The 24211-nt window shown below is 39.2% G+C and overlaps 1 protein-coding gene across 4 annotated transcripts in view; it reads left to right on the top strand.

Moving 5' to 3' along the window:
* LOC139148947 (transcriptional-regulating factor 1-like) overlaps window positions 1-24211 on the top strand; it is a 62173-nt gene that overhangs the window by 6391 nt on the left and 31571 nt on the right. Inside the window, exon 1 of one of the 4 annotated variants that reach the window (XM_070720418.1) lies at window positions 18210-18321. The exons of the other annotated variants lie outside the window; for them this stretch is intronic. Within the exon in view, the coding sequence (XP_070576519.1) occupies window positions 18303-18321 (19 nt within the window). The 5' untranslated portion in view covers window positions 18210-18302. Of the gene's footprint in view, window positions 1-18209; window positions 18322-24211 lie in introns of those variants that run through there. 4 annotated transcript variants of the gene reach the window in all.

The raw sequence follows: 24211 nt of genomic DNA, 5'->3' as shown, positions 1-24211 counted from the left end.
GAACTCAAATAATTTTAGTTCCAATCCAAATTATTGGGGAGGAATATAAAAAAGGTCAGCCTAGGCAAAAAGCTTAATCCTTCAAGTATTACCTCAAAAAATACCCCATTTGAATTATAATTTGTTTATGATGTATGGCTTTATCTTTAGGAAGTGCAACTGCATTGTAAAATAAATAGCTCTTGGTGGATAAGATCTCTTAGGAAGTCAAGCCATGGTTGTCTATAACTCAAACTAGAAAGTTTTTATCCAAAGTTTATCATTTGACAATTTCAATTACCATTTGTCTTTTACTTTCAGCACAATTCATAACTTTTTATTATCGTCAACGTAAGTTTGTTGTCAAAGGATCACATATCTTCTTGATATACGTCTCCAGTAAAATATTGTTTGCGTAATTTATTACCATATATAAATTTTGGTATTACCATAACCTTACTCTGTGTGATTAGACAATTGTGCAAGTTTGTGTTGACTGCATAAACCCTTTCACTTTCATTTGCATGTTCAAATTAATGAACGGAATACAACAGTTGACCTGAAAAGAGATGGTTGGGGGTTTTCAAAACTTATAGCAAGAAATTTATGTGAGCTTTTAAAAATCACTGTGAAAGAATCTATTGAGAACAGTTCAGACTGCATTTCTGTGTGTATGCTGATAATAGTGGTGCTGAAGAATTATTTGAAAATATTTAATTAGAAAATTCATTTCAACATCACAAAATATAAAGATTTATATTCAGGCATATAAAACCAAACTTTTACCATTTAACAATCATTGGTGTGTAATGCCAGGTTGTCAACACAACTCACTATGGCTTTTTTTAACTTTGTCTTTAAACTTAGATGTAGGTTGTGAAATTCAAGAATACCCAGTGCCGGTTTTGTAGGCTGATTTTGAAATATTATCTGTTTGCATTTCAACAGCACCAACAAATGTGAAAGCATATTAATGACATGATTGAAATATCTGATGGCAGAAGTTAAACTCACTCTGCCATCCCATAATCTCTTCTTAATCCTTTGTTTTACTAGATCTCATTGGCCATACAATGGTTTAGGTAAACATCATTTAAAACCATTGAAAGTCTTGGAAGGTGTTTAGATAATTTATTTGAATCACCCTTGATGAAGTTTTGCATTGAAGGCTGGAATGCTGATAATATTAAATTACAGAACAAGTGTTTCAGTCTGCAAAGCAGTACCTCATGGGCTAATAGCTTGAAGGTATTTACTCAACAGTTTTACTGGTGTTAGTAAGTTTCAGATCATATTGGCAGTAAAGTTACCAATACATGTATTCTCGTAAGGGTTACATTTGCTCTGTGTAAATGTGCATAAAAGAGCATGCTCTCATTGAACTTTATCAATCCTGATAATTTTTTCACTATTTTCAGGCTTTCGCATATTTTGCAAAATCATCAGTATTGGTCATTGCATCCTCTGACAATTTTGGTGCCAAATAATACATGAAATAATGTGTACCTAACCCAGACAGACACTTCAATGCTCTAAACAGGTAGTTTTGAAACAGTACCTAGCCATGTGGGCAGGTGACATTTTTCTGTTATTTTCAGCAATATGGTCAGTCACTTTGCTAAATCACTGACATCAAATTTGAAAATATTCATGACGATTTTTTTCACACCAATTGACCGGAAAAACGTTCAAAAAATGGCCAATCAGGCAGTACTAACTGAGCAGGCCACCATATTGGACCAAGCAATACAAGAACACTAAATATCTCCAGCAATTCAGCCTTGGTGGAATAGATGTACACATGTGAAGCCTTGTGGTGCAAGCCTGCATGATGCAAGAATAATGATAGGGACAACAAAGTGATCTCCTGCATGGCCATCCAGTGATGGGTTCATTTGTGAGATTGTATGACAGGTATTTTATGATCTGGACAAGTAAATTTTACTATGACCTCTCCAGTGGATAGGCAGCAAAAAACATTATTTTGAATGATATCAATTCTGTCCCTTTTGCTCACAAACATCATTCTGTTCCTAATGTTTACAAATCATTGTTTGCTGAACTGTTCACAATTTGTTTAACTTAATTGTGGGTGACTACCAAAAGAAAAAATATTTTTATTGTCTTATAATAATTGTACATGTCATGGCAACAGTGATTAAACTAGAAATTTATTATATGTATTTCCGTTTTACTAATATACACTTTGAAGAAATACATTATACAGTTGGATTTTATGTTGTTGATTTTTCTTTTTAACTTACTTCAGCTTCAAAAAAGTGTATACAGCTAATTAATCCTTATCCTGCCAAGTTCATTTATGTCACTATCAGGTCAAGTTTCTTATTGCTAATCAGTGAGGCATATCAGATTCCATACATTTCATTTCAAAAAATCCTGCATATTTGAAGGCTGCTGTCCCTGAATACCAAGGCACTTTTAATTTGATTTTATTGACCAAGAGTACTATAATCTACCAAGGCAAGTGTGGTAGGTGAAAATACATTTGGCTCAATATTGCTTTGACTGACTCGGCAGATGGGGAAGTGATACTGTCCAGCAGGAGTGGGGTTAATATTCAAGTGTAACAAGTAACCTGCAATTCTTATAGAATAAAGTACTTTCAGCAAATTAACACTGTTTGTAATATTGTGTACGTTCTAACCTTATCTTGTTCATTAACTTTGTGGTTACTGGTATATTGCATAAATGTATTGATTATTAAATTAAGTAATACTTTTTGCATGATATTGCTGACCCTGATCTGGATTCAATGTGGATTATTTTCATGTTTTCAAATTTTAGTTGGATTTGTAACATTTAATTAAAGATATAAATCATAATTGTGCAAGTGTATAATACTTTTAAGGTACAAAACACCATTGAGTTTATTTCAACCATAGACATTCTTGCTTATGCTGTCAATGTTTGAACATCCAAACTAATGATAATCAGATAGCTGAAATTTTATGTCAAACCAAACTGCCCACATTACCTAGACTATTTTTTTAAACAAGCGCAATTCTGGCTTTACTCATAGCATATTCACATTAATCATTTTGAGTAGATTTAAAACCTGCCCATCCCAGACAAATTGTCCGGTGTGAACCCCCTCCCAGTAAGTGTTTTTCTTTTGACAATATAAGACCAGAAAGCCAAAAAAATGAGCTTTTCAACACTTGTTAGTTCAGAATGACTTTTCATTAATTAAACTAATTTGTTACCCTCATCTCATATTTAGAAATCATTTGACTCGTACCAATATGTTATTTTACTGATTGGTTTTGTACCTTTGGACTCCAGAGGGCACCATCTGTCACCTCACCATCATTGTTTGTTCCTTGTCAAAAAAAGGAAACAAAATCTAGAATTATAGATTGTTTATTTGCATTTTGATCGGTATAAGTGTACACCTCACAATTGTTTTGTTGGTGTTGCATGTGTGATGTGGGTAAGTTGTTATGAGACTACATTTGGTAATAAGCATGATAAAATCAGACTCCAAGTAGATTTTGGTAAGGATGTTTTCCCTTGTTCTTTCTTTAATATATTTGAATCAAAAACCACCACTGATTTTGAATTCTATTGACTACCAACAGGGTAGCAGTGGTATTTGGGTCAGACACTTTAAACTTATTGTGATGTCACTCTTACCAGGGTAGTCTAATTAAATGTTGCAGCTACAAAGATGCAAGTATCAAATAGAGAAAACAGCGGAGATTGATAATTATTTTTTAAAACAAAAACGTATTGACTGCTGGTCCAAAAGACTTGTTTTTGAGTCTGAATATTGAAGTGATTTATCGAATTAATTGAAGATATTCCGGTATTCCCACATGGAAGAAGTTAAAGGACGATCCTTTAACCCTTTTCCTGCTGAGCCACCCTGCATGCCATCCTGCAAAGTCAGTAGAAAACCGCCCCATAATAGGTGCCTGCAAAAGATTGGCTCTCCTGCACATTATCCTGCCAAGCATTTTGGCAGAAACCGCCCATTTTCAGGGTAGTTTTAGCCGTACTTATATGTGTTAGACTTCTATAATTTTTACATGCCCGTATACATGGGAAGGTGCTCAAGGGTTACTGCAGGAAAACAATTGAGGTCACCGGCTTTGTTTGCCCCAGGGGGTGCGTCATTTTATTGCCGTTTCATGCTTACTTTTTCGGAAGTAAGCTCCTTCAGTATTGCGCACGTCCGCTCGGCATAACCATCACCTCACTTGTTGGTTAGTCAGAGGCCCAGGGGGTTGTGCTAAATGTGCAGCAGCACTGGCAAACCTGTCCTGTTTCCCAAGGGTAGGGTCAATTGAATACATACTTTTAACGACTTGGCAGTGTAGCACAAAAACTACGTTTTTGCCGTTGTACTAACGACATGGCTGAGCCATTGAAGCACAGCTTCCATGTAGTTTAGCCAGTTCATTTTGGAGTTAGCTAAGGAGTGTTACCGTTCATTACCGACTTAAAGCCCCAGTGCTGCTAACGTTTGATGTTTTTTTTCATTGTTTTTATTTTATAAATCAATTGCAACTTCTTATTCTACTCCCCAAAGAATGTTGAAAGACCCACTATTTAGCTTGTCAACTTAGTGTCTATATGTGTACAATGCATGGTTATTGTTTACATTTGAATTGTTGTCCGGACCAGAAGTCAGTTTTCAACAATAACAATGCACTTTACAACCATAGGGGCTGAGTTGACAAGCTGGATACTGTGTATATCAACATTCTTTGGAGAGAAGAACAAGGAATTATGGTTCACATTCAAAATAAAAATGGTGAAATCATCATCAAAAGTTCGCAGCACTGAGGCTTTAACCCTTTTCCTGCCGAGCGCCCCTGTCCGTTATCCTGCCAAGTCGGTCAAAACCGGCCCCCTTTTCCGTGTCTACAGAAGATAGGCTCTCCTGCACGCTTTCCTGCCAGGCATTTGGCGGGAAAATACCGCATTTTCGGGGTACGATTACCGACCATATACGTGTTAGACTTCAAAAATTTTTGCATGCCCGTATAGAGGGGCAACCGCTGATGAGGTTGTGTCCAGAAAATGACGAGGTCACGGGCGTTGTTTGCCCCGGGGGACGTGCACTTTTATGCCCTTTTCTAGCTTACTTTCGCGGAAGTAAAGCTCGTTCGCCGGCACGCACGGCCACACCGGGGAAACGTCACCTCTCTCGTGGGTTAGTAGAAGACCCAGGGGTTAGTGCCATGGGTGCGGCAGCACCCTCAAACCTGTCCTGTTTCCCCTGGGTTGTGTCACTTGGCCACGTACTTTGAACGACTTGGAAGAGTCGCACATTGCAGTCTGCTTTGACGTAGTGTCAACGACATAGTTCCGCCATTGAAGGAAGGCGTGTACGTAGTTTGGCCAGTTCAGTGAACACTTAGCTCGTTAGTGTTACCGTTTCCTAACAGGTTAGTTGTGCAGTTGTTACTAAGGTGCAGTTTTGTACCACCTTAGCTCTGGACAGTGCAACTGCTCTATGCACTAACCCCAACGACAGATGGTTGGTACAACGTCTACATCGCACGAGCACAGCCTCCGTTGGGCTGTGCCCCTCCCACGTGATACAACGCACGTTCATCCATTACTATAGCGTCCTTACGGATCTGCCAAAAACGAAAGTGGGGGTAAAAACAAAACAAACGAAAATATGCGATCATAGATAGTATTTTATTCGGGAATAATTTACATTATGCCGAACAATAAATCTCGGAGTCTGTCTCGACGTCCGAGTGCATGGTCCGTGTTTCAAAAATTACAATCGGGGGTGGCAGATCCGTGTTTCAAAAATTATAATAGGGGGAATTGTACAAAATAATCCGTCTAAACAAAACAAAACGAAAATATGCGATCCATAGATAGTATTTTATTCGGGAATAATTTACATTATGCCGAATAATAAATCTCAGAGTCTGTCTCGACGTCCGAGTGCATGGTCCGTGTTACAAAGATTACAATCGGGGGATTGTACAAAATAATCCGTGTTTCAATTTACAATCAGCGGGATCGTAAAGCACAAACAAACGGCACAACCGTGCTCAAAATGTGATCATGGTCCGTGTTCAGAATACAGTCAAGCCACTGTTAGGCGAAGCTGTCCCCTGTCCGTTATTTACGTCGGGTTCTCTTGCTGATGGGTGTCGTCGGGGCTGTGTGAGTAGAGGTCTGCACGCCAATGCTCCTCTTACCTCGTAGCATCATGCGATGATGAAAAGCCGCAAAACACTCGCCCTCGTGAAGATGAACCCCGCACAGACTACATCCTTTGGACGTCTCAGACAGTCGTCCGCTCGCAGTGGTCTTACCTCTCTGCTGCATACTTTACAGCATTTCTGCCGCCCCTCCAAACGGCTGACAACGTGCATCGGCTGATTTTGTGGATTGATGTACGAGGCAAGAGAAACAGTGGCCTCGACCTCTCTCACACTGGGCTGCGATCGCCCACAATAACCGCCAATGAGTTGTTTCCCGACACGCAGATGAAACATCTTATGGGTCAGCTTACTATCAGGGTGTACATGCTTGAAGCATATATATGCATTTACCAGGGCAACATCAATCAGGTAACATGCCAGATATGTCCACCATCTGTGGTTCTTGCGCCCAGTGTGAAAGTACTTGCGCTTCTGGTTGGCTCGGTCGACGCCTCCCATGTACCGGCGATAATTATACAGCGACAGAGGCACTTGTCGCCGCTCGTCTCCCTCCCCCACTGGCACGCACTCCAAGGGTGGATAGACCGTATTCAAGATCAGCACCTGAGCGTTACTATCCTGATAAGCAGTGATGTTAAGACGAGAGTCCGTTCTGGTCGTGGCTTTCATATCCCCAACAGACAGAGGAAGGCGCTTCCTCTTACCCGGCGGAATTAATTGAGGGGGCATGGTGCGACGATTACGGCGGTTAAACTCCCGACCATGTAGATCCCGGTCTCCATCAGCTCTCTAGCAGTAACGACCGTGCTAAACAGGCTATCACAGAATAGGCTGTGATTATATCCACAGAATGGCTGGACCAGCTCCATCGTAATTCTTTTCACCACACCTCGCTCCTGCCGTCTCCCATCAGTCCGATCCCGATATTTCACACCTAGGTACGGTGCAAAGTTAGCTATGTATGCAGTGGTGGAGTCGCACAGCTGCCATATCTTGAAACCGTCTCGATCAGGCTTATGCGGTAATCTCTGCTTAAATTTAGAACGGCCCTTAAATCGCACCATGCCCTCGTCGATGGAGATCTCTCTACCCATCTTATAATTATTTACGCACGGTCAACTATGGGCTCCATCCATGGATTGATTTTATACAGGGGATCCTCTGACACCGACGTCGGCGGCGTGCCTCATCAGGATCACGACGTGGATCGTTCTCTGGGTCTGCCAGATGAAAGTATCGCATAAGCTGCTGAAAGCGACTGCGGGTAATCACAGTAGAAATACCCTGGTTTCTCAGAAAGGGATCGCTAGACCAATAATCCTCCACTGATGATTTACGGTCGATACCCATACAGACTAAGACGCCAATGAACGCCTGCACCTCTCGGTAGTCAGCGTTACGCCAGTATTTATCTATTTTCCTAGCGATATGTCGCTGGTGGAATTTGGCGTATTTATTAGTCTCGTCCTTGGCCAATCTGATCAGTGTAGCTGGAATAAACTTAAAAAAGTAATCGAGCTCACGGGCGTGGCTGGGCAAGGTGAAAGTCGGTCCTCTCTCATGGTCAAAATCGGTCTCCTCAAATATATTAGCATCGGTAGTCTCCGACATACGCCAGACAGGAGGGGTGTCGTCCTCCGCCAACACAGCAGCAACGTCATCATCGTCGTCAGAGCTTGCCTCACCTACATACTGCCTGTCATAAAAGTCATCGTCCTCTGCCGCATCCTCGTCAACCTCCGAGTCGGACTCAGCGGTGATATCACCGTCGTCTGGGCCTGAACTCGCCCGTAGCGGCATCAAGGATCATATCTGGCTCAAAATCAGGTGGGCTATCCTGATAACGAACCCTCCGCACTATCTTTTTCGGCGGGGACATCGCAGCACACGAAACTATGGCAGGAGCGGGCTCGGCAGCCTCTGCTGATGACGAGGACTCAAGCTCTTTCGCACTGGGCACAGGAACCTCTCCTGACGCAGGATGAGGGCTCATAGTAGCAACAGGTGGTGTCTCTCCCGGAGCAGCCGGGGGAGAACCAATGGCATCAGCCGTCTCATTACTCACTGTCTCACTAGCAGCAGCAGACGTAGTCTGTGCAGGTGAAGTATCTCCCACATGAGCAGATGTAGTCTCTGCAGGTGAAGTAGTCTCTCCCGGAGCAGCCGGGTGAGAACCACTGGCAACCGGTGACCCGTCATCATCCTCATCGGCAGAACGATCGCTCTTACGTTTACGCTTACCACTGGGTTTTTCAGCCGGAGATGGCTTCGCCTTACGGGAGCGTTTCTTGCCCGACTTCTTAGAACGTTTACTAGGGACATCACAACGATCGCTACCACTACCGCCCGGAGACTCTGCATCTTTGAGCTTCAGTCGTCTGCTCGCCTTCAGAAAACTTTTGCGGTCCGTCAAGCTCATGTCTGGAACAGTGTCGACAGACTAGCAGGTCCCTCCCTTTTAAGCCACAGGGAAACAAAGCCCTGGACATGATTGGACGCAGGGGTGTTAATATATGCATCCACCTGTTATTATAATGGACCTACGGCAATCAGTCCACCAACCGGCGCTGACATTCCTACCCGTCATGTAAATTGCCTGTCCGCACCATTTGATATGCTAATAATACTCATTTGCGATGCAAATCCCTCGAGCACTTAGCATAACATAGTCAATGTCATTAGCATCTCAACTTGACATTCCGTCCAGCTGGGTACGTGGCATGCGCACCTGCCACCCAAGGACGTTGGCCCAAGCCCATGTTTAGTACGGGTGGGAAACCCGTCTCTTTAACCTCATGTCCCTTCTAAGTACGCCTGCGCAGGGCGTATTGTCATCCAAGTCGGTGACAAGCCAACCGACAGATCGCCCATTAAGCAGTAATGGACTGGCCGTCTCGTTCTTGTACGGCAACGAACAGTGCTTCAGCGGCTTGTTTAGGTCATAACCGTCGCCTGCCGAGCGGCTTACCCAACTAAGGCGGTCAAAGATGAAGGATGCCAAAATTGTCAACAGCTGTCTCGGCCTCGTCCGTTGGGCAAACATGGCTCCTTCAAATAACGTGGCCAGCACGTCTACGTCATCAGCGGTGATGACGACCCGTCATTGACGCCCGAGTGCGTAAAACTCGGAATATACCGACAGGTACCTCTACCTGAGTCGGTCATACTACGGTATAAACCAAACACAGGTCTGCCAACTCCCGTTAGACTCGGCCGTTAGCCGAACTTCACAGGGACAACATAGGCGTAACAAGTCGGTGAACAACGGTTCACGCACCTAACCACAGCCGCCAAGTCGGTGAACAATGGTATCAAATTTTGAGGCCATGTTCCTGAATGGCAAGGCTGAGGCGGTGTGTTTCGTTGCACGGCTTGAACGTCTAGAGCCAAGTGCAGCCGACAACGTCCGACATCTGAGTGGGTAGTCTTTTCGAGAAGGTAACAAGTCGGTTAAAAGCGGTGGTTACCCTCACAAATGTCGCTCAAGTCCGTTCGGATCAGTTCCATGTCAGGGACTAATCAAGCCGAGTCCGTCAAATCCGTCCGCACTTCCCGTCAATCAGGACCAAGTCCGTGATTTTCGTCTCGCACCATTGGCAAAAAATTGCACCGCCAGCTGAGGCGGTCTTAGGCGGTTGCCTCGAGAAAGCCGAGTCCGTCAAATCTGTCCGCACTTCCCGTCAATCAGGACCAAGTCCGTGATTTTCGTCTCGCACCATTGGCAAAAATTGCACCGCCAGCTGAGGCGGTCTTAGGCGGTTGCCTTACAGATTAGCGTTGCCGAGACGGTCAATTTCGGCCGCAATCTATGTAGTGCCTCAGAGCCAAGTTACCCCAAACTCCGCTAGAATACGTCAACGTGCTAACCTGCCAAGTACGCTACTCGTCCCCCAAAAAAAAACCAGTCCCCCACCGGGGTGGGGGACTGGCTGGGTAGCTTCCGCACCTTTCCCTGTCGTTGGACTCTCTGTGAACCCATTTCGAGAGCAAACGCCGTTCCTCGCCCAAAACCTGTCCTCGAACGACCCCTAGCGCGAGCAAGGGTTTGCTACACGTAGTTCCGTCGACTAGGCAGGAAAGGGGGTACCAAAAGTAGCCCGATTTCCACCGCCTTGGCAGGATAACGGCCGTGGCTGCTCAGATTCTAGCTACACCGAATTTCAAGCGGATTTTCACCGACTTGGCAGGAAAAGGGCTTTAATTGTATGGTCCTCAGTTAGGTACGGGTTTGTACTGTCTTGGCTTGGGCTGCAGCTAACGAGTGATAACCAGTCACTACACCCAAGTTGTCAGTCTCACTTTTGCGATGCACGAGTACAACGCAATATGATTCCATTGTTCTAGCCATCGACGTCTCCCATGTCTGGCGGCCATTGTACAGCTAGCTGGTTTGCATAACAAAAGCAGTCCCTGCTCAGTACATGCGGGAACCCCTTACCATTGACCTCATGTCCCTTCAAGAATTCTCTATACGCTAAAGCGTACATAGCAACCAAGTCCTCAGCAACAGGTTACATTTGCCTGCAAACCACAGCCAATACTGCGAACGATGGAATAAATAATCCAAAGCCACGTCCGCTGAATGGCACGGCCAAGGCAGTGAATGACGTTGCCTGGCTTGAACTTGCAAAGCTTAAGCCAAGCTTAATACGTCCGACACCAATTTATAATGGTATTGCCGAGTTGTCATATCCGTTCCGTCGGAGGAACAAGTCCAGCCGTCCCGTCAAAAATACGTTGTCATTTTCAGTCACTCACAACTGAATAAGTGACTTTCGTCTCGCACCATCGGCACCATCTGCCTAGTTGTTTGCAAGTGGTAGCCTTTTTGATTAGCATTGCCGAGTTGGTCAAGCTCGGCAGCAATCTGTAAAGTGCCAGGGAGCCAAGTACGTCCAACTCCGCCAGAAAACGTCACCATGCATTCCTGCCAAGTCCGCTAAAAAGCGGTAAAAAAACCAGCCCCCCCCTCGGGTATGGGAGACTGATGGACGGTTTTCTGCACCTTTCCCTGTCATTCGACTCCCTGCGAACCCATTTCCAGGGGAAAAGGCGTTGCTTGTCAGAAAACCTGTCTTCGGATGACCCCTAAACGCACAAGGGATAGCACAACGTAGTGCCATCGACTTGGCAGGAAACGAATTTCGAGCGGATTTTCACTGACTTGGCAGGAAAAGGGTTAATATAGTCATAAGAAAATCTTTGCCAGATTATTAAACATCAGTGTTTAATAAGTTTTTGTTTCTCAAGATCAAGTTACCACTGTGACTTTGTTTCTCCCTGACACAGCAGACACAGTAGATGAAGTAAATAAAATGCTTCTCAAAGGAACCTTCTAAGTCAGCACATAATAAGGCATATTATATTTTTTTCCACTCCAGTGCTCATAACCTGGAGTACCTTCCAGTTAATTCTTCCCAGGCCTCGTTATAAAGCATCATGCAAGCGTGACATTATATTGCTCCTGCAGTAAACCCGTTCTGGTGTACAACCAATTTGCAATGTAGGTCATGTGCCAGTGATGTCATAAATATGGAGCTTCTGTGTGACCTGGTGTGACATTCAAGCTAGCCATTGTCTGCTTATTTTGGCATCGTACATGTAGTTATATTAATGCCAAAAGCATTCATGAAAAATCTTTGATATCAGCAGTATTTTATCCAAGTGTTAAATTTATATTTTTAAATTTACTGCATCAATTGCCAAATATTTCATCAGTTTAATTCAATGTAATTATTGCAGCAGGCATGTCTAACAGTTGCCAAGGAAATAAATATTGACTTGGGAAGGTAGATATTACTGCTGCAAGTTTAAATATTAATGATAATATTGTGATATGATAAACATATACAATAAGCATAGTTACTGGTGATATCACAAAGCATTTTAAAATGATATCACATTAAAATGCATAAACAAGAGACAATAGCAGCATTCATTGCGTTAAGCAGTGTGATCAGTGATATGCAAATTATGTGTATCCATGGCTTACCCTGTATTTTTGTTAAATTATAACAGAATCCATAAGTATGCATTAGGGTGATGTCATTATATAGACCTGGAGAAAATACTACCTCTTTTTGTAAATATCAAATATTGGCAGGTTGAGAAATCAAATAGAACATTAACATTTGACAGTAGCATTATCCCTGATAGGATTTTTGTTCAACAAAATATCTGCAAAAATGTCTCAAACAGAATGATATAAAAATTCTGTGTTATCTTATGCCTCCATGTCTACACTTTAAAAGTAAAATGGTGATCTAGATGATGAGGCTAGAAATGTATATTTGGTTGGTTTTTCCCTTGGAAGCAGAAGATTAGTTCTGTGAAATGAGTTTGCTTTGCATTTTCTTAGGAAATGGTATTTGGTTCTGCGCATGGTAACTGGTAGTCTATCCATCCTGTTTATGAAGATCACATGTCCAAGTACATGTAAAAGTTATCATATCTTGAGGTCTTCATTGAGAATTTGAAAAAACTCCTGTAGATATTTGTGGCATCGTCTTAATTTTTCTGCAATTAGTGTATCTTCTCTTTATTATCATCAATCTCATAATTTCAGCTAGAAATGTCACCAAGGAAGAAGTTACTTGGCCATCCTTCCTGATGAAGTGAAGTGTTTTAGGATAAAGCAAATGGGTTCTTCATTTGACATGCAAATTGAGGTGGCAGGTTTAAACCAACAAGTTATTTCTTTTGAATTCAATGGTGCAGATGTAAATGAGTTACAATTGGCGTATTATCAATCATTTCAGTAACTTGTTTGATCTGGTGGTAGCAGCACTAATTTTGCCCAGGTACTGTGTTAAGAAAATACCTCATGTAAATTTACCAGTTGATTGCACAAACTTAAAAAGATAATTATATGTTCGAGGAGGGTGCATCTCATCTAAATTATTAACTGAGTCTAAAGTAGACCGGTATTATTAATAATAGTGAGGGCAAGTGCACCTGGTATCATTTCTATCACCAGCCTGTGATTGTAAATAACATCGTTATTAGTGACCTAATCATATATATATATATATATATATATATATATGACCTAATCAATATATATATATATATATATATATATATATATATATATATATATATATATATATCTATCTATCTATATATATATATATATTATATATATATATATATATATATATATATATATATATATATATATATATATATATTTATACTATATAATATATACTTTTCATGTAGTCCCCAAAGTTTTGATCCTTGATTCTGTAAAATTAAAATATTGCTCTCATTTTTGAATTCTGTAAGGATTGATGATGGCTCTTCCAATATTTTCTTTTCAGCAACCACTATAAACTATTAGGTGAATCTGACAGATGTAAGATCAACCTAAAACTTTCAAGGGGGCACTGGGACAGATTGCAAGTCTTACATCATCTTGCAAGTAGCAAAGTATATTGTATCAGTAAAGCTAAAATTTGCCCACAGAATTTTTCATAATGACTGCCCTGTGACTGTTTATAATTGTTCATGCACCATGATCACTTGGTCAAATTTGAATATCCTTGTAACACTGTTTGCAGCACATGTACAATTGGAAGTATTATTTCAACAACATTCTGTGAATCCAGTGAGTGTCTTACATTCAGGATGTGATATATGTCACATCACATTATTTGAGAGTAATGTGGATATTCTATATTCTTATTCTTTCTTCTGTTGCAGCTCAATCTTTTCAAACTGTAACGTAGCTGAATTTATCTGTATAGGTGTTAGGGAATGGGTGTTGGTACGGAGGGATTAGGATAAGTGACATGTTAGGGGATATTTTACCCAATATTGTAAATGTGCATGTCAACTTGTTTTGCTAAATGATCCAATATGGCTATCAGGTAGCTGTGTTGTTTTTATATGCAGAGCCTCAAACAATCCTGGCAATTTCATTCAAACTTGATATACAGGATGGTCATTTTCATGTAAATATTGTCATGTGACATGGATTTCCTTCAAACTTGGCAGGAGGACAGTGACTAATGGTACACACATATACAGTAATACTGTTATTTCTTTACGTAACACTGCAATATCCAATTTGCCAATGAGTCAGTCATTTTGATTTCATTGAAAGGTTCTACTACTTAGGGGCTGTGGATAATTTAAACGCAACTTGTGTATTTAAGGGAGAGGGTTTGGCTGTATTTCGATTACTGTGTGCAAAAATTACAAGTTTCATATCACAACATCTCTCTACACGTTTTTTTAGCTCATATTTTGTATAGGTATATATACCAAAGAGAGCTTATATGGTAGGTCGGCGACGTTTGTATGTATGTATGTATGTATGTATGTATGTTAATGTGTGCGGATGTATGTCTGTCCACATCAAAAACTCCTAAACCGCAGCACCTTCCATCCTAGTATTTGGTGTACAGGTGCACCTAGAGGTGGAGATATGAATTTATTCAAATGAACATGTCAGTGTGAACAATATGCAAATGAGGTAAAAAAAGGGAATATCTTGCAAATTGCTAAAACTCTGTAACCACCGGCCAGATTTTTTTGAAACTTGGTGTGCAGATCTTTATGATTACTTTAGAAACATTTGTTCAAATTATGGTGAAATTTTGAATGTTGTATTTTTGGGGCAATTTTTCCCGTTTTTGGTCAAAATATCTTCTCTTATATAGCGCTCATCCCATTACCTTGAAATTTGGTATGTATGATCCTAGGGTTTGCCTCTGTCAGATTTGTTCAAATTTTGGTGAAATTTTCATATTTGTATTTTTGGGCCAATTTTTCCTATTTTTGGTAAAAAAATCATTTTCTCCCAAAGGATTTGTTGGATTGCTTTGAAACTTGATACTCTTGATCCTAGGGTTGTCTTCTGTCAGATGTGCAAATGTTGTGATGAAATTTTTGTATTTGTTTCTTTGAGACAGTTTTTGGCATTTTTGGTCAAAAAATCATTTTCTCAAAATTAACTATTCTGATTGCATTGAAACTTCGTATGCATGTACCTACAGGCATACTTAGTTGAGTGTCTTCATATTTTGGTGAAATTTTCATATTTGTATTGTTGGGGCAATTTTCCCCATTTTTGGTCAAAAAATCATTTGCTCTGAAATCGCTCGTCCAATTGCTTTGAAACTTGGTGTGCATGTTCACAGGGGTAAACTTAGTTAAGTTTTACTCACTCTAGCCTGCCGCATCAAAACAAATGTTAGCCCATTGTCATTGACGTTATTTTTATGTATAGCAAAATATGCTATTGTTTGACATGTACCAGGCCAGTAAGGCACTGGCGCTACACCAGCATTCTTTTGACATACATGTGAATCAGTGCACTAATAAAATAATGTAACAATCAGTTTGGATACACTGTTTCATTTCATTCTGTTGGTTGCGTCAGTGTTGAGTTGGAGCGGAACAGAGATTGACTTCAGAGGGAGCATGGGGGGGGGGGGTAGTGTATGCGTGATTTCATAGTAACGTAATCACCGATTGTTGGTATGCAGATACAGAATGAGGCTTGGTTGTATTTTCGCACTTCAAAACTTTCGTTTAGGGGAAGGGGAGGGGGGTTGAGGCCAAACGCAATTAGTTTTGTTTACAGTGCGCATGTTTTAATTATCCACGGTATCATTAGCCTGTAACTCAAGACTTGCTGAACCGATTTTGTTCAAACTGAGCACTTAAATGTGCCTTTTTTGAAAGGAATGTCACCTACCTAGTGACTCTAATATCTTGCTGACTTTGACATTAATTTTGAGTCATCAACCACAGGCTCTGGCAGATTTTATCTGTTTATTATTATATACTTGAATATCCTGATGAAGATAGAAACATCAAGAGTTTGTCCAAGCATTGATATGATGATAGAAGACAGTCCCTCTATGCATAGAACAACATTGCAGTGAACATATAGGCCCCTGAATTTTGCCTGATGTATCCCCGCCAAGCTTTAGCAACTGTAACTTTTACCACGGTCCCTCCAGGAGGGACCGTGCTTTTACACATTTGTCATATTATAATGAGACTATGAACCATGCTCTCGGATATTTGGTTGCAGATATAAGAGCTCTTGGGAAAATTATCATATTTGGCAAAAAATTATTATGAACAAAGCTTTTCCCTTAGAGGTCTTGTATCTGTTACCAAATATTGTCACTTGCTGTATATGACCTGTTATTAATTATGCACTTTGATTTGTTGCGTGATTCATGCTAGTATGGTTGCCAGGTAGTCCTTTTGATCAGATTTTCCATGTTGATAGATTGTGATTATAAATGCCTGAGCTCATTTGACCAAAGTCGGTACTACTACAGAGTGCAAAATCACCTTAGCACAAAGTTTACCATATGTTTGGCAAAACTGTATGATCCAATACAGCTATCTCATTTAAAGGGGAAGTTCACCAAGGCTAGTTCTTTTCATATGTGCTAGGTAGCTATGGGGGTGCTTATTCCAGAAAAGCCACTGGTACTTTTTCTGTTCATAACTTGCATGATATATTTTACAAAATGGACAAAAATAGTTGCAGAAGTAGTAGTTTAGGCCGATGTATTTTGAAGCATGGGAAAAAGAGCCAAGCTTGCCCCTCTCATCACGTGATATGGCAGGGACCATCTTCTGATGGGTATGGCATTGTCCACTCACTCACGTTCATGTCAGGTTGTACATATTTACATAACAAAGTATGCACACGCTGGTGTGAACATGAATGACAATGCCATACCCACTGGAAGATGGTCCCTGGCATATCATGGGATGAAAGCCCCAAGCTTGGTGCTTTTCCCATGATTTAAAATACATTGCCTTAAACTGCAACTTCTGCCACTATTTTTGTCCATTTTTGTAAAAAATCGCACATGTTATAAATGGCGAAAATGGCTTCTCCAGAATAAGTGACCCCAAAGCTAGCACATATGTTAAAATCAGCCTTGGTGAACTTCCCCTTTAAATTGCCACATGACCAAGGCTGTCATACAGACATCCCCCACAAACCAGTCTTTGCATAAATTTACCTCAACAATGCAAATTGCAATGTAGCAACTGGTGATATCTGACAAATTTTTTTATTTTCTGCCAATTTGTGTACTTCTCTGTTGAACTCTTCAGGTTTGTTTTGTCAAAAATAGTTTTTCATCCATGTATATAAAGATAAAAATAATTTCTCATCTTTACAACGACAATGAAAATTGTCATTATTATCATTGTTGTTGTTTTGTCAATAAACTGTCATAACAGTAAACAGTTTAAAAGTAAAAAATGGACGGCATGAAGATTATTGATGGTCTAAGAATTAACCCATATTGATTAAGATATAGATTATGAGAAATCTGATTGTTTTGTCACCAACATTTTATCAGTAATCATCACTGGAAGCATAGCAACTCTTTAGAATTCAGGATTATGTCTACTGTTGTAGGTTCCCTTTTGATACCTGATGCGATATTGTTTCTAAATATAACTATAGTTTCACATGAGTTGAACATTATGCTAAAACAAATAACCAAAGTTTTATCTGTTCAAACTGATACATATGGCATAGAAAGAAGACTATGTAACACTAGTGCACGTTTTTTATATACATGTGGTTTAGTCACTTTTATATTGACATAATGTGGCATATCATTTGCTGTCTATTGAGGCAATGATTTTAAATATTTACGAGATAGGTTTCCAAGGCCGTTTACAAGGACATGTTCCCAAACAGAAAGCATTGCAGCGTGTTGCAGTCCTTAGAGGTATTCCCTGTCACGTTGTTATATTCTACGTTTATGAAACTCTGTTGAGGAAGTGTTTATTCTGAGCCATGCCTTCCCCTGATGCGTTGAGGAAGTGTGTTAGATAATAATTATCATAATATAGGCCAGTTGAAAATGTTTCAATATTGCCATTAAATTTTACATGTATGATTTTCCAGTTTGGGAACGAAGAAAAAGTCACCTCAGATTTTATCATTTTGACTTCTGCCTGCATGCTTTAGCTGCTATAGTAGAGTGTTGATCACAGCATGTGTGCACACACTCACACTGGCCCAAGCCATTCAACTCCACCTACGCACTTTTTTCTTATTCACCTCTAGCCCCCCGCAAATGACAATTGTTTGTTCTCCCGTGTCTACTTTCTCAGTGTGACCCAACAAACAAACATCAGTATTTCCGTGTCCGTCTTTGGTCCAAGATGTGGATCAAAAATCCAGGTAGGGGTGGCAATTTCTATTTGTTTGTGGTAATAATGATTTTACCGGTCAAGTAGCATGGCGGACATGTATTTTTAGACGTGTGCAGACAGGGTTGCCTTCTGTGTTTTTTGTCTGCTGTGTACAGTTGTTGACATAGTGAGGCAAGAATGGGCTGACAGAAGCTGTTGACTAGTAGGGCAGCACATGGTAGAGAAGAATTGTAGGAATTTTTTGCCCTTTGATAACAATACTGATGAGAGAAATAGATTTAATTTCCTGCATTGAAACTCTCCGAGGGATTCCATGTGTATTTGATTGATTGACATAAATTGACAGAATTGAAGTTCAAGTGTATGCCATATTGGGTTACTCTACCATCAACAGGTTGGTCTTTTTGAGTGTAGACTGGAGTGTGAACCCCCTCTTGTGTGGTTCTATCTCCTCAGAGGTTATATCTGTGAATGTTTCCCACAGACTTCTAGAGTTCAATGTACGCCAGCTTTAGGTACATTTTTTATGGTATGAACAGGACTGTAAGCTCATAATACCATAGGCTGTCAGTATTGTGAGGGTTTCACCCTCCTCCTCTGCCCCTCCTCCTTCCACTTCATTAAATAGCATTAGGTCTTGCTAATTACTACAAATGCACATGATTAGATGAATTGCCCCTATAGACATGTACTTGCTATTTAACTGCCTTTAGCTGTGTCAACCCTATGCTGTTTCAGCTGATCACCTTCAATATTCACTCCAAGTGACTGTCAGCCTGTTCTTTTTATACATTTCTTCCACGGGTAAAATTTATTATCCCACTATTGTAATGTCAAAATAGAGGTTACAGGAGGTCACATTTTCAACCCGGGCAATGTGTCTTTTCAACTATGGTTTTATTGCAGAATTTTCTGTAATGGTTTGATCTAAAAATAGATGTGATCTAAAACGTGGCTGGTAAAATCCTCTTGTACATGATGTATTTATATAACTCTATACATGTAACAAAACAAAACTCTCAAATGTTGATGTGTCTGTTATTCAACATATCTCATAGAAGAGAAATTTTTCACATTTTGACTCATTTTAGGACAGCAAGCATAATCATTAGTTGATTTAAAATCAGATATGCCGATAAGTACATGTAATCCCTGTTAGCCCCCATATTTGCATTCATTGTATGTGAGAAAGGCTGATATTTCCATTTATTTTGTGGACAGATTAAAAATTCTCGCTCCTAAAGTGGGCTTAATCAGTGATGCAGACTATAATATTTAGGTCACACCAGTTCAAGCCAGAAAAGGTGCTTTTCAAATTGTAATCAGCCCGTTTTAATGCATACAGTAATTATGGGTTTATTTTCACCACTATAGACACCCCACCTGATTTATACTGAATGAGTTTTTGGGTTAAAGATGTTGTCCATCGACACAGTAGAGATGGTAATATTCAGTAATACTATAGATAAAATGACTGCATTGATACATTACTACTATATAAAGGGACATTACAGAGTTTTTATGGCATAGATTTTTGCTCCAGCAATGTTATCCGTATACTGTACTATGACATGATTTCACTGGGACTGGTTAATATTTGGAATTTTTACCGTCCTTACATTTATTTGAATAATACATAGTTTATTGCATTCAAAACCAGCTGTATGCAATGTCCAGAATTCTCCAAAGCTTTGATGATTCAGTCGCTGGATGTAATATTTTCATTTAGCCCTTCATATCCACAGTTTCTGATTGGAGCACTGAATTTCTAGTGTTTCTTAGACATGGTGATATGTCGTTGCAAAGGTAGGAAAATAAGCATGACAGCAGCACTTCATGGTCGATCTGTGTTGAGACATCAACCAAGTGTGCGTCATAAAAGTAGTTCATTTAGGTTTGTGCAATCAAATAATTTATATCAGTGATTAAATCAAATCCTTACTTTCTCAGTTACACAGTGCAAAACATACAGATGAGCACTGGCTAACTTTAAAGGTGAATATTCAGTCATCTTAATTAGCTGTCATAATAATAAAATTGTCAATTTTCATATGTTTGATTTGTGTGAGTTATTGTCCTTTCTCAGAATCTCATTGTTAGTTTTCCAAGATTTTTCTGTTGTTGAAACCTTCGTTTCTTTGATTTTATTGTTAGCAGTCAAAGTTTAATATCACCAATATATTGAAAAGTGTTCAATTGCCTCTGTGTTGATTTTAAAGGAATGGCTGTCGATTGCATTGTCCATTGTTGACAGGTTTCCGATTAAGATACGATTTAGATGAAATAGCCTTTTACTACAATTCCTCAGAAAAATTGAAACCAGCAGAATTCTACTGGTGTGTGTGAATATCTTTACCCACATGTATCGCAGAATTTTCCTGTTTTATAATACTTACTGATACTTTAAAAATATTACAATTCTGTCTCTGTTCATATGTGAAGCAAACACAATAACAGTTAAATTTATCCCTTTTCGTGCCGAGTCCATATTTCACCACCAGATCAAGATGGTTAAAATGAATGAAACACAATCTATTCCATATGATGTATTGTAACATAATACTGTAAATTTGAAGGCTGTTGAAAACATAATACTGTAAAGTTGATTTTTTTTGGACAAAAGATGCTATAACATACCAAGCCAAGTGGCTCAATACCGCTTTTTACTGACCTGGCTGATGGAGAAGTGTTACAATTATTACTGTCTGGCAGGAAAAGGGTTAAAGGAATCTTTTTGACTGAAACGGATAATAATTTACAATGAAAAATGTACTGAGTGAAGATTATAATAAAGATTGAAAATTTGAATAATAAAGATTGAAAGTTTGCAGGAACAGGGAAGAAAGTTTCATTTCCACACAAATCATTATGTTTGAACAATATCTAGGATATGAACAGTAATCTTGTAAATTGATACTAAAATGAAACATTATTGAACTCATTGCATTTATGTAGAAGTTGACTTCATAGGATTTTAGTGTGCAAAATCAGAAATAGTGTTTTTTGTGCCATTGTATAGGTAAAGTTTATGCCAAGGAACAAGAACTCAATTCATCAAATATTAATACATATGCATAATTTTTTCTTATTCATATTTATTTTTTTATCTTTTTTTACTTAAATTTCCTTCCTTCTTGAAACTTAAGGTAATGTAATCTTTTCTTGACAATGAAATGTCGGTTTGAATGTACGCATGAAATTTCTTCCGCTGAAACTGAACAGAATACATATAAATTACTTTTGATCAAGTCACCTCAGGACTTGACTTTATTGCCATGATCCCATGAATGCATAATGGTCCTAGGCACTGCACTGCTGTCACTCTTTGCCAATAGCTATTGATGTGTGTGTGTGATAAAGTTGATTCATGCCTTTTAAAGCTCACGAATGTAATGTTCATCCAAATATGACAGTGTAGTTTTTATAATGTTATAAACCTTGCTAGTTGTTTCATGGGCATTGTTTGACAAGACTCTGCAAACCTAACATGAAAGATCCCAGCATTGGAATATCAGATAGGACAATGATTTGATAACTTTGTGATTAGATCTTTCCTTGCACAATCGACATTATGGGTCAGGTTTAATGTTTACCATCCCAGATTGACTTCAACGTGCCATGTACAGTAATATAGTTTGACCAGTGGAAAGTGCTTGATGTGAAATTACTGTTACATCATGTAATCCAGACAGCTTTGAAAATATGATATTGTTTGTTGACTAACATCAGCTAACCGTGTCAAAGATCAAACACCTTACAATTGGACATATGCTATCCAATAAATAGTTGCTAACAAACCATGAAATCTTCATTTGCAGTGAAATGAATCGTTCAAAGATACTACTGTACATGTTCTTATTTGATGACATGACAACTTTGTAAATTCCAAGAATGAAAATTGAATACCTTTAACTTAACTCGGTAGTTTGATACATCAGGAAGCTTTTATGTGACTAGACTAATGTTATGTTGATTTGATGCACCCCAGGACACTGAGTGGAACTCATAAACGCGTGTATGTGCCCCTTATTTTCAGTATCCATGCACAGTTCATCTGTATGGACTTTGATTTACCGGTATACATAATGATTGATTTAAGTCAACAACTTTCTTTTTCAGCATTTATTCAATTGCCATCATGTGCTGAAACAGAGAAAGTGTATGTTTATAAAAACAAACAAACAAAAAATAGCTGTATGGAAAAGCAAAACAAGGATAAAACACACTGTTAAAACATAATCCATCTTTTTCATGAAGCTGAGTTTGTTAGGAATTTCTGTACAGTTTGTATGCAAGGTAAAAATGTATATGTCTCACTTGTCAAGAGACAGACTTATTCCATTTCGTAGAGGAAAATTATGATGAATGTGAAATTGGAGGATTGTGAGCGTGAAAGTGGATATATCTATTGAACAAAGAGACATAACATTTAAACTGCAGTGTTTTATGTTGTTGGAACACTGTCGGATTATTGAGTAGATGACCTAAATACTGGCATTGTGGTCTGCCAGGGCTGTTCCATCACCATGGTAGCATTTTGCTATGTGCAGTATGTTTCGTGTTAATTGGTGAATGCTATGAAAATCTGTGTATCTTATTATTAGTTTTTATAAATTCAAGAGTCACTAGGCTGCAAACCATATATTATATATAATTCATGCATGAAGTCGTGTATGTATTTGCTGTGCATTTTATTCTCAGAATATTTTTGCAACCACTAAATCATGTATTTGGTAAATCTGGCAGACAGTTCCAAGTATCAGCAATTTTTTATTTGATATATTACTAAATTGGAAGTTGACAAAGATTGTTTTGAGTTTTTCCAGTCAGAATTTTGTGATGTCTTTTGTTTGATTCTGATTTCTTATCAAATTCAAAACGTTACCATGAATTTCTGTGTTTAATTGGAATACTGAAACAATGGAACGGTCTACTTGGAAAGGTCAAAGGGCATCTGGAATTTTAGAGAACAAGAATGTAAATGTAACTGATAAGTCATAAAGTGCAATAAAAGCTCCTCACTTCCCTATTAGAACAACAGGTTAGAGATGAAATCTTTTACACAATAAAGTGATGGATATTTTAGAAGAAGCAGTGTAGCGAAACAGTTTTCAAATACTGTGGAAGAGGCAGTTTTATTTCAAAATCTTGGAGATTAACTTCTCTGATCTTCTGGCAGTGTACTAGCTGAGGGTAAACACAGTGTGGTCACATCATCCTCATCCTCCCTGCCATCCAACCTATTTACTCTGTCGGTGTACAAACCTATTTGTTATGTGCCTATCCCAAACATCATCGTGATTTTTGGTTTGGGTTAGGGTGGAGCATGGGCAGAGATGTGTGATTGACATATTGATTGAAGTAGCATCCCCAGTAGTAACAGTTGTATGGTATATTTTTGAGGACAAATGCAGAAATGACCATGACAAATGAAGCATTTAAAATAGTGTACGGTATATCTAAAGCTGTAATGTACGGTCAACAGGTGCATGCCTTTATCACATCCCTACCATGATATTTCAGACATCAGTAATAACATCACCACCGTGCAATATAGTGCCATAGCATTTTCTGTTATTAACTGTGTAGGTAAACAGAAATCATATGCAGTAACTGTGTCAATAAACACAAATCATATACAGTACTGGCAGTTGTAATAATTATAAAACTACAACAGTATATCAGGTTGTAGTTCATAGAAGGGACAGAGATACCATCGTAATGTGAAGTGATATAAAAGCCGTTATGGTTTCATCGTAACATTTTGAAGTTTTACAGTAAGGTGAAACATTGAATCTGTGGTATCCCATCAAGCAGTTTGAACGTTTCTGCTAATAACCAGGGCTATTGGAAGATCAAACCTGCCTGAATCCTTGAAATCGAAGGATAAGTTTGTATGGGACTTTGTTTTACACAAC

Source organism: Ptychodera flava, chromosome 14 (genome assembly GCF_041260155.1).
Source record: "Ptychodera flava strain L36383 chromosome 14, AS_Pfla_20210202, whole genome shotgun sequence".
In the NCBI taxonomy this organism is placed as follows: Eukaryota; Metazoa; Hemichordata; class Enteropneusta; family Ptychoderidae; genus Ptychodera; species Ptychodera flava.
This window is presented reverse-complemented; position numbering and strand designations above follow the sequence as displayed.